This window comes from Temnothorax longispinosus, chromosome 6, assembly GCF_030848805.1.
Source record: "Temnothorax longispinosus isolate EJ_2023e chromosome 6, Tlon_JGU_v1, whole genome shotgun sequence".
Taxonomy (NCBI): domain Eukaryota; kingdom Metazoa; phylum Arthropoda; class Insecta; order Hymenoptera; family Formicidae; genus Temnothorax; species Temnothorax longispinosus.
In genome coordinates this window covers 9232380-9247160 of record NC_092363.1, presented here as the reverse complement: position 1 = coordinate 9247160, position 14781 = coordinate 9232380, and the positions used below count along the sequence as shown (strand labels likewise).

Below are 14781 nucleotides of genomic sequence, written 5' to 3'. Positions count from 1 at the left end.
AGAAAACCGATTTTTCCCAAATAAAATTTTCAATCAAGATGTCATCCCCAAATAATTTCCAATCGATTCCATTTATAATAAACATTAAACATAGTTTGCTATCTGCTAACTTGACGCTCGATAAATTTTGTTAATAACAAAAAAACTATTCTTTCCCAAATGTTTAAACAATTTTCCCAAACTTCCCCAAATAATTCCCAAATTATATGAACAATAATAATCCAAAAATATTCAATTTGTCTGCTAACTCTACGGCGGTATTTTACGACTGTTTATTTGAGTTTAATCGGAGGATCACGTTTTAATCGGAGACTGTAGGTTTGTTCTTTTCAGTTGCACTGGTACTGCACTGGTTCTGAACTAGAACTGGCGAGTACATACAGCAGAAATTTTTCTAATGCAAGAATTCTGAGAGGAAGGAAAAGAACGCCACAGTGCAAGAATCAACATGGCGCAACACGTAATTGAAGATGTTGATTTATCAGACGAAGAAGATTTTGTTTTACCACCACCATCACTGTTATTGTACACAAAACCTATCTAGGATGAAGATGATAGTAATTACTATTATTTTATGTGGCAAAATTGATTAATGTTAACAAAATAAATATCATCTACAATCTAACCTAATATAATTATATTTCAGATCATAACGAGTTACGAATAATACATCCAATTTTTGGAATGATTCAAAGAATTGAGCATGTAAAAATACAAAATTACGTAGAAGATATTGTTCGGAATTATAATGAGATAGACTTTATTATACACTTTCGGATATCAAGAGAAAAGACGTATAGCACCTGATTAAATATCCAACATTAGCTGAAAAAGAAGAAACTGCAACATATTATAGAGAAAGAAAAGGATTCCCTCGTATAATTGGTAATGTAACGTAAAAAGATTTCCTCATATCATTGTTCATGTTTATATTTATGCATGTAATAGCTTCTGCATACAGGACGCAGAAACGCTTACAACGCGGCTATTTTTCGCTTTTCTGTAAGAGAAAAAAATTATTGGCTACTGCGTTACTTCTAACCAAGTGGCAAGCATTTCCACGTCCTGTGCAGAAGCTATAAGATGTTGAATACTTTAAAGACTCAGACACAATGAGAGGAATAAGGAATGGAATAAAGGAATAAGGAACAAAGAATAGGAATTCATAGTCGCATCTTACTTCAATATACGTGTATTGAAATAAGATACGACTATGAACTCCTATTCTTTGTTTCTTATTCCTTTTTCTTATTATTCTTTATTCTTCTCATTTGTGTCTGAGCTCTAACGTTTCTTTTTTTTTAGGTGCTATTGACGGTTCACATATTAGAATAGATAAACCTAAAGAAGATCCAGATTCTTATATTAATCGAAAGCAAACTTTTCCTTGCATTTTCAAGGAACAGTAAATCATAAAATGCAGTTTATTGATATTTTCATTGGATATCCTGGTTCTGTCCACGACGCAAGGGTTTTCAAAAATTCTTCATTGCGTAACGATCTACATGAATTGTGTACAGACTAGTTGAAAAATTTTATAAATAATATAAGTCATAAAGGCTAATAATAAAAACTTGATATTTTAACATTATACATTTTGTTATAGATAATTATTTTTTGCTTGGAGATAGTGCATACCCATGTTTGAAAGAATTAATTGTACCATACAGGGATAACGGACATCTGACACGTGCACAGAGAATATTTAATCAGAAACTATAAAGCTCCTGCAGGGTAATAATTGAAAACGCATTTGGGTGTCTCAAGCAACGTTTTAAACAACTATAACTATATCATTTTAAATTGCGCGATATAGTACGTATGGTACGCGTGATACATGCGTGTTGCGTATTTCATAATATTGCAAAAATTGAAGATTTGCAATATCTTGAAGAGCCAATAAATGATCAGTATCCTGACATGGAAGGACAAAACTTGCGTGTTAATTTTGATGAAGCAGTAAGAGAACATGAAACTGGAGTGCATATCCGAGACGAATTATGTCATTTACTATCTCAATAAAATTAAACGTAATAATAAACGTAATAAATTAATGTAAAAAAATAAACAATTGCTTTTCTTATAATTCTATCCTCTATTTTATTTCTATCTTTCATAATACAAATATATTATTTTAACAATAAAAAGGAGAAGGCTCATAAAATTAAATAAAAAGTAAACAAATAAAAATATAAAGCAAATAAAAGTCAAACGCTAATTCAACATTTGTAATTTATTATATGTATTTTGTACATGCATATTAATATTTTTATTAACCAAAATATTTCCAGCTGCATCCCTTTTAATGTATGCATTTCCCGTTGTTTCCATTTTTTTGTAACTTCTTTTTCTATGAATAAAAAGTTCTAATATAGCGCTATAAAAAGTAAAACTATAAAATATAAAATACATATCAAACATATATTTATCCTTTTAATAGCGAATTCGGGCGCTTGCACTGGTGCACACTGAGTTCGCACTAAGGCTTGTTTATAATCTATTCTTATATTTAAAGTCGCTTAAATACACATTTAAAAACTTTTTAGCCAATAAAACAATCTGTAATATCTACCCTAAGAGCAAAAAGTCGACTTTAAGTCGACTTGAAGTCGACTTCTACCGAAACTGACTTGGCAGAGAGTCGACTTTTTTAAGGACAAAAGTCGACTTGAAGTCGACTTGAAGTCGGCGAATGTCTCAAAAAACGCCGACTAAAAGTCGACTTTCCGTCATGACGGGAAGTCGACTTCTTGTCGACTTATAAAAATGACGGAAAGTCGACTTTTAAATGTCTCCCAAGTACTCGCATACATGTAACATGTCGCAACGAAGAATCTGTCATACGCGAAAATTTATCACGGAATTCCTGACCTTTCTAGCCATGCGGGAACATGCTCGTGAACTCAGGAATCTGTATTAATTATGTGACGAGTCAATAGATGATATAGTTCGCACTTGAAAAGGGCTCGAATCTTGAGCCGAAACGTCGTGCATCTTTGTACATATTGCGCCAGTTAATCGAGAAATAAATTGAATTTACTGATTTTATTCACTGGCGGACGAAATTATTACCGACTTTTAAATAGTCGACTTATAGAAGTTGACTAAAAGTCGACTTTTAAATAGTCGACTTATAGAAGTCGACGGAAAACAGTCAAGCGGTGCGTCATGCATCATCAATATGGCGGCGAATCTCAAGGAGGCTAGAGGAACAGAGTTTACGCGAGTGCGAGGAATACGTGCCGCGAGTCATAATCGTAAGGCCGTAATGCCGTTACCAACCGACATGGAAGCGAAATTGCTGCGCCAGATAGTTCTTGCAGGTATGGCGGATCAAGTCGCGAAAAAGGTTTCGCCCGAGGTAAAAGAGGATCAGGATAAGGCCAAGTGGAAATATGCTTACAGGTTAGGTATGGTGTGTTATTAATTGTCATCGATAATTAAGACCTATTGAATGCGACAGCTCTCCATTCTGAACCATCTTTCAGAACACCAGAAATGGAGAAACCTGTGTTCATGCATTATTCGTGCGTTCTAAGAAAAATCAGTCCGGAATAGGTGGTTTATAAAGAGGTGTACGAAACGAATAAGATGTATATTGGCTCCTGCACACAGGACGCGGCAGCGCGACAATGCGGCAACGCGGCAACGCGGTGACCAATCACCATCTGCCTTTCCGTACTACTTTCAGAAGTAGAACGGAAAGGCAAGACGGTAATTGGTTACCGCGGTGCCGCGTTGCCGCATTGCCGCGCTGCCGCGTCCTGTGTGCAGGAGCCATATGCGAGGTGTCACGGCGATAGAACCCGAATGATTGCCGAAATTCGCTCCCATGCTATGCCATCTTAGTGAACCATTTGTTGATTCACCGCCAAGGTATATATTTTTATTACAATTATTGCTTTATAATGTTTTTCCTACTTATTTATAAAGATATTAATCTTCATTATGATCGAATATTATTCTCATTTATAGATATAATCAAGGAACTGGGAAGATCATTTGCCACGTGTCTGGTACATTCGGAAAGGCCGGATGGGCACTACCATCGATGGATATAAAGCATCCGTGGACGGTGTCGTGGTTCGTATTTCTTCTTGGAGAGTTAAGCCCCTTGCACAATGCCAGGCAACAGGCAATAGGAACAGGGAATAGAAATCAGAAATCATGTATAAATGCAGAATAAACAGTGACACAGGCAATAGACACAGAGTTTCCGTCACGTTGGAAATTCTGTGCCTATTGCCTATTGCCAACCAATCATAGCATTTGAATTTTTTAGGTTGTAATTAACGATTTTTTGGTTATTTCCTGTTCCTATTGCCTGTTGCCTGGCATTGTGCAAGGGGCTTTAAGTGTACCCTAAGCTGAAACAGTTTGTCCCGCACGGGGGTGAAAGTAGTAGGAGAAGGGGAGAAACGTCATGGCGGCAGGGCCAGCTAGGAATGGGGGGCCGAAGCAAGCCGAAGACTGTCGATCAGGCACGAAGTTCGAAAAGAAAAGTGAACTACTGAAGTCGTTGTTCTAATGTCGCGATAATCTCGCGTTTGCTGCTGCACATGTTCGTCCTCGTAGAGAAATACCCTGGCGAAGGACAGATTTCATGAGACCGCTGCTGCACGTGTTGTGAATTGTCAGATTCGCCCTCGTACGAGAGATACCCTGGCGAAGGACAGATTTCGTGAGACCGCTGCTGCACGTGTTGTGAATTGTGAGATTCGCCCTCGTATGAGAGATACCCTGGCGAAGGACAGATTTCGTGAGACGTGTTTGGAGATTCGCTCTCGGACGAGAGATACTCTGGCGAAGGACAGGTTTCGTGAGACGTGTTCGGAGATTCGCTCTCGGACGAGAGAGAACTTGGCGAAGGACAGATTTTGCTGCTGATGCACGTGTTCGGAGATTCGCCATCAAATCATTCTATATTTGTAAGTACAAATATATGTATAACCATACACTACTGTTCACATTTGTTTTATATACAATCTGAAAAATTAATGAAATCATGCATATATTTCAGATGAACGAAGGACAGATTTCGTGAGACCGCTGCTGCACGTGTTCTGAGATTTCTGAGATTCGCCCTCGTATGAGAGATAACCTGGCGAAGGACAGATTTCGCTGCTGAAGCACGTGTTCGGACGAATGTTGTACTCAACTGTCACAGGAAGGGAGGACACTTGCCTTATCCGTACAATGGCACAACAGTGTGATGTTGAAGGTAAATTTCCTTTGTTTTTGCCTAATTTTTTACTTTTTTTACTTCAATCTATAATTTTTTAAATTGGCAATATTTAACGTGTGAATGTAATTGTATCATTACAGACTGCTGCTGATATTAAAGGCGATACATTTGCTCGGAGGAATTTGAGGAACAAGAGGAAATAACGGGAGGCCCATCAGTAATGCACAGATTAGCGAAAAGACAAAATGTGCGGTCCAGTCATAAAAAAGTATGTGATATTATGTAATATACTCGCGTAGGTAGGATATACTCGCGTAGGTAGGATTCGACGATTATATGGTTCCTTATGCGTGATGCGTGCACATATTTAGGTTATTTGCAAGATAATTTCACCTTGTGTATTATTACATGTTATACATTATGTATGCTGGTGGGTGCTGGGACCATCTGATTTCGGTAATAGAGTCCGCTCTGGCTACACCGGTAGGTGCGGGACCGTCATCCGCGGATGACGGAGTCCGTACCGGTGCAGTTTGTCTAACATTAGCCAGTGGGTGCTGGGACTATTCCCCTTTGAGGATGGAGTCCGCACCAGTTTTATAATACACAATGTATTACATGTATTATTACATGTTATACATAACTTATAAATGTATGTGATTTTATTTATAATCAACTTTTTTCAGTTCCATTTACTTTGTAAACTGTTGTATACGATGCCTTCGCGAAAGAAATATTCTTGCAAATTTCCCAATTGTACCAACAGCTATTATTGGTCGAAAGGTGAAGCCAATACAGTCATAAATAAACGCTTTTTTAGATTTCCAAAAAATTCTGACATTTCTACGAAATGGAAAATAATTTGTGGCATCGATATCACTATTAATTGCCGGAGTATGTACATTTGCGAAGATCATTTTCAGAAAGAAGATTTTGTTAACTGTACAAAACATCTGTTGAACCCAAATGTCATACCGAAACACATTGATATGTTAAACAATTTAGTCACAATAGAAGTTGCTGCTTTTGACTGCCAGTCAATAATGACTGAAACATTTTCTGCCGTTTGTATCGATTTAAATAACGATTTGAATAACGATTTAAATTCTGATTTAAATAACGATTTGAATAACAATTTAAATTCTGATTTAAATAACGATTTAAATAAAGATTTAAATGTCGATTTAAATTAAAGTGTATTTTATGTTACACACTTTGAATTAAATGTGATAATACAATCGTCGAAAATAGTTTAGCTTTTTTAATACAGAAGTATGCCAAAGATAAGAAAAAACCGGTACAGGTAACTTCAGGCCATTACGAAAAAACCAAGCAATTTAAATCATTGTGATTTAGTTGCATTTTCTGTTTATTTGCATTTTTCGTTTCTTTTTGATGTTTTTGGCTTTCGAACTCTTTAATTGTACGGTTTTTTCTTTTTTCCACTTATTATAGAATCGTATATTCTGTCATGTGTTCTATTATTATAGACTTTATTTCGAAATCAAAGTGTATTTTATGTTACACACTTTGAATTAAATGTGATAATACAATCGTCGAAAATAGTTCAACTTTTTTAATACAGAAGTATGCCAAAGATAAGAAAAAACCGGTACAGGCCATTACGAAAAAACCAAGCAATTTAAATCATTGTGATTTAGTTGCATTTTCTGTTTATTTGCATTTTTAGTTTCTCTTTGATGTATTTGGGTTTCGAACTCTTTAATTCTACGGTTTTTGCTTTTTTCCACTTATTATAGAATCGTATATTCTGTTTTGTATTCTATTATTATAGACTTTATTTCGAAATCAAAATGTATTTTATGTTACACACTTTGAAATAAAAATGTATTTCATGTTCAACTTTGAAATTAAAATGTATTTGATGTTACACACTTTGAAATAAAAATGTATTTTATGTTAGAAATGAAATAAAAATGTATTTTATTTTATATACAATTAATTTGTTCTTTATTGCGCATTCCCTCATTTATTGACGAAAATAACATATTTATTAACATATATTATTCTATAATTCTATATTATTTACAGCTTATATAGGCCGTGTTTCGATATACACTGCCAGTATTGAAAATCTACACTTTACGTATAAAACGTAAATTATAGATTTTTAGTACTGGCAGTGTATATCGAAACACGGCCTATATAAGCCGTATTCGGAATACGGCCACAGATATAGAACGTAGTACCAGGGCCAGCCGGATAGGGGTCGTGTCGGTCGCGCGTCGTTTCATGTTTCCACCGTAGAGCTATGAGCTTGCGCTTCTCTTAGGGCGGTATTCATAGTCCGTTCTTATATTTAAGACCGATTCGTATGTATTTGACCGGAAATAAATGTCCGGGAAAGAATCTATCATATGAAATTGTTTGTATTTCGTATGAAGACTTTTGAAGTGCAATTGAAAAGGTTTGTGAGTTATTCGTTTAATTGTAATTAATTAATTATTTTTACACCATGCATTTAGCCGAAATAGATAAATTAATAAAAGTTTTTATACGGAATCGTTTGTATTTTGTATGAAGAGTTATGAAGTGTGATTAAAAAGGTTTGTGAGTCACCCAGATAATTTTAATTAAATATTTATAAACTCGGTAATTAGCCGAAATATAGATTTTTAGTTATTCATGTTAAAAGAAGAAGGCGCTAGTGTTCCCGAAGGTCCGTCTGCAATCAGAATTAATATAAACGTTTTAAAAATTATTTTATACTGAAGTAAATAAATATACAGGCTAATAAGCCTGTAGCTATAAGCGATAGTTGCTAATTAAGTTTGTCACTCATATTTCCATCTTGCAGAGGACCTCCGTAACGAGATCAAAGATGTACACCAGCTGTGCAGGGTGCAAGAGGTTATCTCAAACGCCCTTAATTGGGCCACAGTCCAATTAAGAGCGACTCAAATGTCATTACCGCTGAGAAGTACTTCTTGCCATTTGAGTCAGCATGTCAGAGCTAGTCACTACGGATTGTGGTGACACAGCACTGGACTGCCTGCAGAAGTTAATCGCATATAGCCATCTCACTGGCAATGTGCCTGATTCAACGGAGCCTAACAAGCTGCTGATTGTGCGCATTGTCGAGACAATTTGCGGTTGCTTCACCGGTCCACAGACCGATGAGAGTGTGCAGCTGCAGATTATTAAAGCTCTGCTGACTGTAATGACAAGCCAGCATGTGGAGGTATACGAGGGTACGGTACTGTTAACAATTCGTACTGTTTACAACGTTTACTTGTCGTCGCGCAACCTGGTGAATCAAACAACAGCCTGTGCGACTCTCACGCAGATGATCAACGTGATCTTCGCGCAAATGGAGACTCAGGCGGAGGAAGAGAACGTGAGGCTTGATGGGGAACATCAGCAGGAGGGTTCTGTCATAGCAAACGGCAAAACTGAAGCTGAGCTAAGTCTTAGTTAGCTAAGTCTAACTAGCTCATCTTCATGAAACTTTACGTTGCGTGCGTCTATTTAATGACGATGGATGTAGAAAGCTCTTCAAATCACTTCGAGAGGATTATCAAAAGCGATCTCCTTATATATCGCATATTTAATCAGATGTCGTCAGGGATTGCTGTCGACATTAGCTCACTTAGATAGGTACTGTTTATATATAAATATCATCTTTGTATGTAATGTATAAGTAAATGTAAGATGTTTAAATGTAAGATGTTAACCGTTTAATAATAATATTTTTCAGATTATGCGTGCGAGTTAAGTGCGATCGGGATGCTATCAATAATCATCTTGTATCCGTTTGTGTGAGGGTATTTTTGGAAAAAAAGAAGGCTTTCCTCCTGCGTTTCTGCGAAGAGTTTAAAAAGCTTACGCTAGCTGACGAGAAACAGGATCTCGTGGATAATTTTCTAGGGAAGGTCCACGTGGAAATGGACAACGATCCGATTTGGCAATGTACATGAATATAATTATTTATCTCGCAATTGATCTTAGCGGAGTGCTCAGAGACGTCTGAACTTACTTCTTACTTTCAGCGGCAAGCGCCAACCAGTTAGATTTGGCGAGAGTCGTGGTGGAAAGAACCGTCATGGCACGGGTATACCACAATGCGCTCTATCTAAATGAAGATGGAGATGTATATAGGGACCAGCTTTTTCACGGTCACATCAATAAGTTGGCAAAGGTCGTAACTCCAAATCACAGGGACCTACGCATTTCAAAAGTTTATCATTACGAATGCCCCTGGTCATGGGCGCAGGCTGAATTGGCTGTGATATCGGCGTATAAGACTCCTAGGGATAAGTTGCAGTGTGTATTTCGTTGCGCGACTACCATCATGAATCTCTTCTCCATGGCGTCGGAAAGAGGCATACCTGCTGCCGACGATCTGACTCCCGTGCTGGTCTACAGGTATGTCATAATCAAGGTATGCGATTGAAAAGAAAATTGTGATTTTAGCAAGAAGAGTGATTGTTAACGTGTGCTTAATTTCAGACTAATCCGCCGTCGTTGTATCGACTGTTCAATATGTAGACAGCTTTTACGGGAATCGATTGGAGGGAGAAGAACAATATTGGTGGACGCAGTTCTGCGCCGCGATCGAGTTAAAACAATGGATTAACAGTTTCTCAAGAGTATCACGATAAATAAGATTAGATTCGATGCTGGTGATAATGTAGAAATGTATCATAATCATAATTTGACGATTTCATAAAGAAGAAGACCAATATCTTGTGTAAAGCTAGCTAAACAGTTTTATGCTTCCAGTATCAATTAAAATTCTTAAATAGCCTCTTAAATAGTCTAACTGTTAGTTCTTTCGCACGTTATTATGTAACATTAGCAAAGACTGAATCAGATTATACGTAAAGTGTGGCTTTATCTTTATTTGTAACTCTATTGTACAATGTCACAGGACATCGAAAAAAAAAGAACCGTTTAGATATTCTATAATTTATGTACAATACAGAACTTATAGAGAATTGATAACCATTTAGCAGGATAAACTGTGTTGGCGTACTCTTTCTACATGCGCACCTTCCTCAAGAGCCGAGACTCGAACCAGATCCGTGAAAAATATCGCCAATTTCGTAGAGCTTTTGTACAGTTTTACTCTAGGAATATCGCGAGAGAAAGAAAGACTTCGGAGATTTTTTTCTGAATCGATCGACATAAAGAGAGAGCATAGTAAAGAAGCTATTAGCTTTCGAGAATTTGAACGCATAATACTTTGTTATAATACTATGAGCGAATTAGTTTACGTCACTCTGTCAAGTTTTAATATTAAATTACTAATAATATGTCGATATCGGTAGTTTAATAATAATACATTTAAAAGCGCTCAATTTAAAAGTAGGGCAATCCTAATAAACGACTGTAAAAAAATTCAAGGTGGAACGCAATGGACAATCCGGTTGCTCTGACATGCTAACTTAAGGGGGTCGTCTGGTCAAGAGGCTGTTTTTTGGGGAAGAATTTTTTGTAAGGAATCATAAGAATACATTTTTTTGAAACTTTTACATCATATTTATTGATATTTGAAGAGTATTTAGAAATTTTTCCAAGTTGATATATGGCCAAGAATCCGCTGTAGAGCGCCCCGACGACAGCTGTGTAAAAAAAACGGTACCCACGATTCCGGATCTCCAGTTCATCCTAAAAAAAAAAAAAAAATTTCTCTTAATCTGTGGATGTGTGGCTATCGTGTGAACTAGAACCAAATAAAAATATTAAAATTTCAATTTTTGCCAACGTTTTGAAAAAAAGTTTTATTATGAACTTTTTCAAAACGTTGGCAAAAACTGAAATTTCAATATTTTTATTTGGTTCTAGTTCACACGATAGCCACACATCCACAGATTAAGAGGAATTTTTTTTTTTTTTTTTTAGAATGAACTGGAGATCCGGAATCGTGGGTACCGTTTTTTTACACAGTTGTCTTCGGGGCGCTCTACAGCGGATTCTTGGCCATATATCAACTTGGAAAAATTTCTAAATACTCTTCAAATATCAATAAATATGATGTAAAAGTTTCAAAAAAGTGTATTCTTATGATTCCTTACAAAAAATTCCCCCAAAAAAACAGCCTCTTGACCAGACGACCCCCTTAAATGGCAAAAAGTACTTCTCAGCGGTAATGACATTTGAGTCTCTTTTAATTGGGTTGTGGCAGGGCGTTTGAGATAACCTGCTCTTCACCCTGCACAGCTGGTACATCTTTACAAACTTAATTAGCAACTATCGCTCATAGCTACAGGCTTATTAGCCTGTATATTTATTTATTTTAGTATAAAATAATTTTTAAAACGTTCATATTAATTCTGATTGCAGACGGACCTTCGGAAACACTAGCGCCTTCTTCTTTTAACATGAATAACTAAAAATCTATATTTCGGCTAATTACCGAGTTTATAAATATTTAATTAAAATTATCTGGGTGACTCACAAACCTTTTTAATCACACTTCATAACTCTTCATACAAAATACAAACGATTCCGTATAAAAACTTTTATTAATTTAGCTATTTCGGCTAAATGCATGGTGTAAAAATAATTAATTAATTACAATTAAACGAATGACTCACAAACCTTTTCAATTGCACTTCAAAAGTCTTCATACGAAATACAAACGATTTCATATGGTAGATTCTTTCCCGGACATTCATTTCCGGTCAAATACATACGAATCCGTTCGAGCGACAAAACGGATCACGTGACGACGTTTGTATCGTTTGTATGGTACAAAATCGTCACGTGATCCGTTTTGTCGCTCGAACGGTCGGTTTCAGCGGCTCGTGAAAATCCAGCTTAATGCGTAAGCATAAGAAAATTGATTGGTCCATACACATGTGCATAAGGAAATAGACCAATCAGTTTTCTTATGCTTACGCATTATGCGTTGTGCAGAAGTGTGTGCTCCCCGCTTAACAGTACCAGTAATGACGTCACGACAGCGTTTGGTAGCGCTATCATAGAGCTCCGCGAACAGCCAGTAGCGCTAGGTAGCGCTAAAGGTGGAAGCACATAAAATTGCAGGAGCCATAAGTAGAAGGCAGAAGCCATATGCGCATGCGCTATGGTATCTGTAGAGCTCTATAAATACCATAGCGCATGCGCATATGGCTTCTGCCTTCTGCTTATGGCTCCTGCAATTTTATGTGCTTCCACCTTAAAGGCCATCGCACACAAAATGCATAGTTTAGCATAAGCATAGCATAAGGGCTCAGTCACAATGAGAGGAATAAGGAATAAGATAAAGGAATAAGGAATAAGGGAATGTCGCATCTCACTTCAGTACACGTACATTAAAGTGAGATGCAATATGCCTTATTCCTAATTCCTTTATCGTATTCCTTATTCCTCTCATTGTGACTGAGCCTTAAGACCGCTAAACCAATGAGCATCCAGCATAAAGTCGCCATATTGATTTACATAAGATGCTCATTGGTCCAGCGGTCCTATGCTACGCTTATGCTAAGCTATGCATTTTGTGTGCGATGGCCTTAATAGCGTCTCCCCGAACGCACCTATCATGTCCAGGGGGTCAATCATGTATTAATGTGGAACGTGGAAAGTGAAAAGTTTTATATAACTATCTCTTTCTAATTAACGTCAATAAAAAGAGAAATTTTTCATTTTTCACGTTTCCACTCTAGGGGAAAAGATTCATGATTGACCCCCTGACTCTCCCTTGAGGGCACGGTCGTATACACAGGTCGCGAAACTCTCGTGGTGGGGGTATGCCTCTTAGGGTGCGTTCCACTTATCGCTCGCAACGCTCGTGGAATCATTTCATCCTTGTTGTTTGTCAAATGTTAAACAAAGACGAAATGATGCTCGCGAGCGTTGTGAGCAATAAGTGGAACCCAGCCTTAATGTAACGACCTGTGCTTCACAGATCGTCCGCTAGCCGCGGAGCGCTGCGATCGTATGGTAAATGTGAAAACAATAGGTATACATATATATATATAGCTTCAAATTACTTGCTTATAAAGTTTTGTTTCTTACAAAGTTTTAAATGACAAGAAGACGTTTTATTATTTACACAAATTGTATAAATAATGTAAAAATTACGGAAATTATTTGTATAATTTAAATTTTATTTAATAACACCAAGCATTAATAACACTAAAACATTAATTATTCTTGAAAGATTGAAAGTTTCGTAATGGTTGAAAAAAATGTAATTATACTTAAAACATTATGCATGCAATGTGAAACAATTATGTAGATAATTTCTTAGTATTTTTTGAAGGATTTGAAATAATAATATCTGTATGAAATATTATAAATATATTCATATATGTATATAATAGGTACATTTACATTTATATAGAGATATACACATTATTGTTGCAAGTGAACGTGTTAATAAAAAACTATTGAAAAACTATTGAGAGCGAAGTAACTATTGGATAACTATATTAGATTTGAATAGTACGTATACTATTCAAATTTTGAAAGTCCAATAGTTAATTCGCTGTCAAGTTTTTTTTCATAATATTAATAAAGAATATTAAATATTAAACATTGTTAAGTTTCGACATTTTTCTTTGAGTGATACACTTTTTTTTTACTTTTGATTTTCTTGGTAAGTGAATTGGCGCATTCTTAGTCGAATATAATAAAAAATTGCATAAGACAAGATGTCTGAATCGTGATCTTTACAAGGAAATGTGAATTCATAATTATCCAATACTTCATCTACCGTTAAATTAAAGACATTTGAATTAGTCGCGTGTTTAGAGAAACATTCTTCAACATATTTGATTAAATTAAAAAAATGTAAATTTGCATGAATTAAGCCTCCTCTTGTTTTCATGTTAACCAATTGCGAAACTGATGTATTAATGTCGGACCTTGTTAAAGCTTCTTGACAAAATTTACAAGTTCTGTAAATTTCATTCTTTAATATTTGCTTACATAGATAGCCTGTAAAAGCAGTATATAATCATGTAATTTACAAATATTTATTTAAAATTCGAAGCTATGATTTCTACTAAAAGTAAACTTACATTTCAATGGTTGATAAAAGAAAAATTTTTCATATAAAAAAATATATAAATATATATGTATAATTGTAAATAAAATATGTCTATACATGTTTTCCTTCTCTTATATAATTTCTATTCGCATATACAGGCAAAATAATAAAAAGATGAATCTAAAAATAATTAAAAAGATCATTTTCGCATTGTATTTAAAAAAAAAAGAGAAGTTTGAGGAAACGAGAAAAATTTGCCTATATATAATCATATATAAATGTAACTGTTGTTATATACATATGGGAAAATTTTCCTTATTTCCTCAAACTTAACTATTTATAAAAAATAAAATGCGAAAATAATCTTTTTAATTATTTTAGATTCTTTTTTTCATTTTTCCTGTATATACGAACAGAGGTTGTACAAGAGAAAGAAAACATGTATGGGCCTATTTTATTTATAATTATATATATATATATATATATATATATATATATATATATATATATATATATATTTATGTATGTTTTTGTATGAAAAATTTTTTTACCGAGAAGTTGTATGTAATGCTACATCTCAATATACAAATGAACGTATAGGTGGAATAACATTACACTTAACTTGTTATTGTACCCA

The 14781-nt window shown here is 35.3% G+C and overlaps 1 protein-coding gene and 1 pseudogene across 5 annotated transcripts; both read left to right on the top strand.

Moving 5' to 3' along the window:
• Positions 1–334: 334 nt before the first annotated feature.
• LOC139815121 (uncharacterized) lies at positions 335–2086 on the top strand (annotated as a pseudogene).
• Positions 2087–3167: 1081 nt separating this feature from the next.
• LOC139815122 (GTPase-activating protein and VPS9 domain-containing protein 1-like) lies at positions 3168–10042 on the top strand. 5 transcript variants are annotated; one of them, XM_071781782.1, is made up of 10 exons: positions 3168–3410; positions 3489–3876; positions 3976–4083; positions 4283–4928; positions 5021–5221; positions 5326–5453; positions 8004–8803; positions 8904–9115; positions 9196–9587; positions 9656–10042. In XM_071781782.1, exons 8-10 carry the CDS (start codon positions 9091–9093, stop codon positions 9692–9694), a joined length of 456 nt encoding a protein of 151 aa, XP_071637883.1. In that variant the 5' UTR covers positions 3168–3410; positions 3489–3876; positions 3976–4083; positions 4283–4928; positions 5021–5221; positions 5326–5453; positions 8004–8803; positions 8904–9090; the 3' UTR covers positions 9695–10042. The 5 variants fall into 5 exon arrangements, with proteins under 5 accessions (XP_071637883.1, XP_071637878.1, XP_071637879.1 ...); XM_071781777.1 differs by having other exon boundaries at positions 3170–3410; positions 9196–9571; XM_071781778.1 differs by lacking the exons at positions 3168–3410; positions 3489–3876; positions 3976–4083; ... (1 more) ...; positions 5021–5221; positions 5326–5453 and adding an exon at positions 7480–7613 and having other exon boundaries at positions 9196–9571.
• The last annotated feature ends 4739 nt before the right edge of the window (positions 10043–14781 follow it).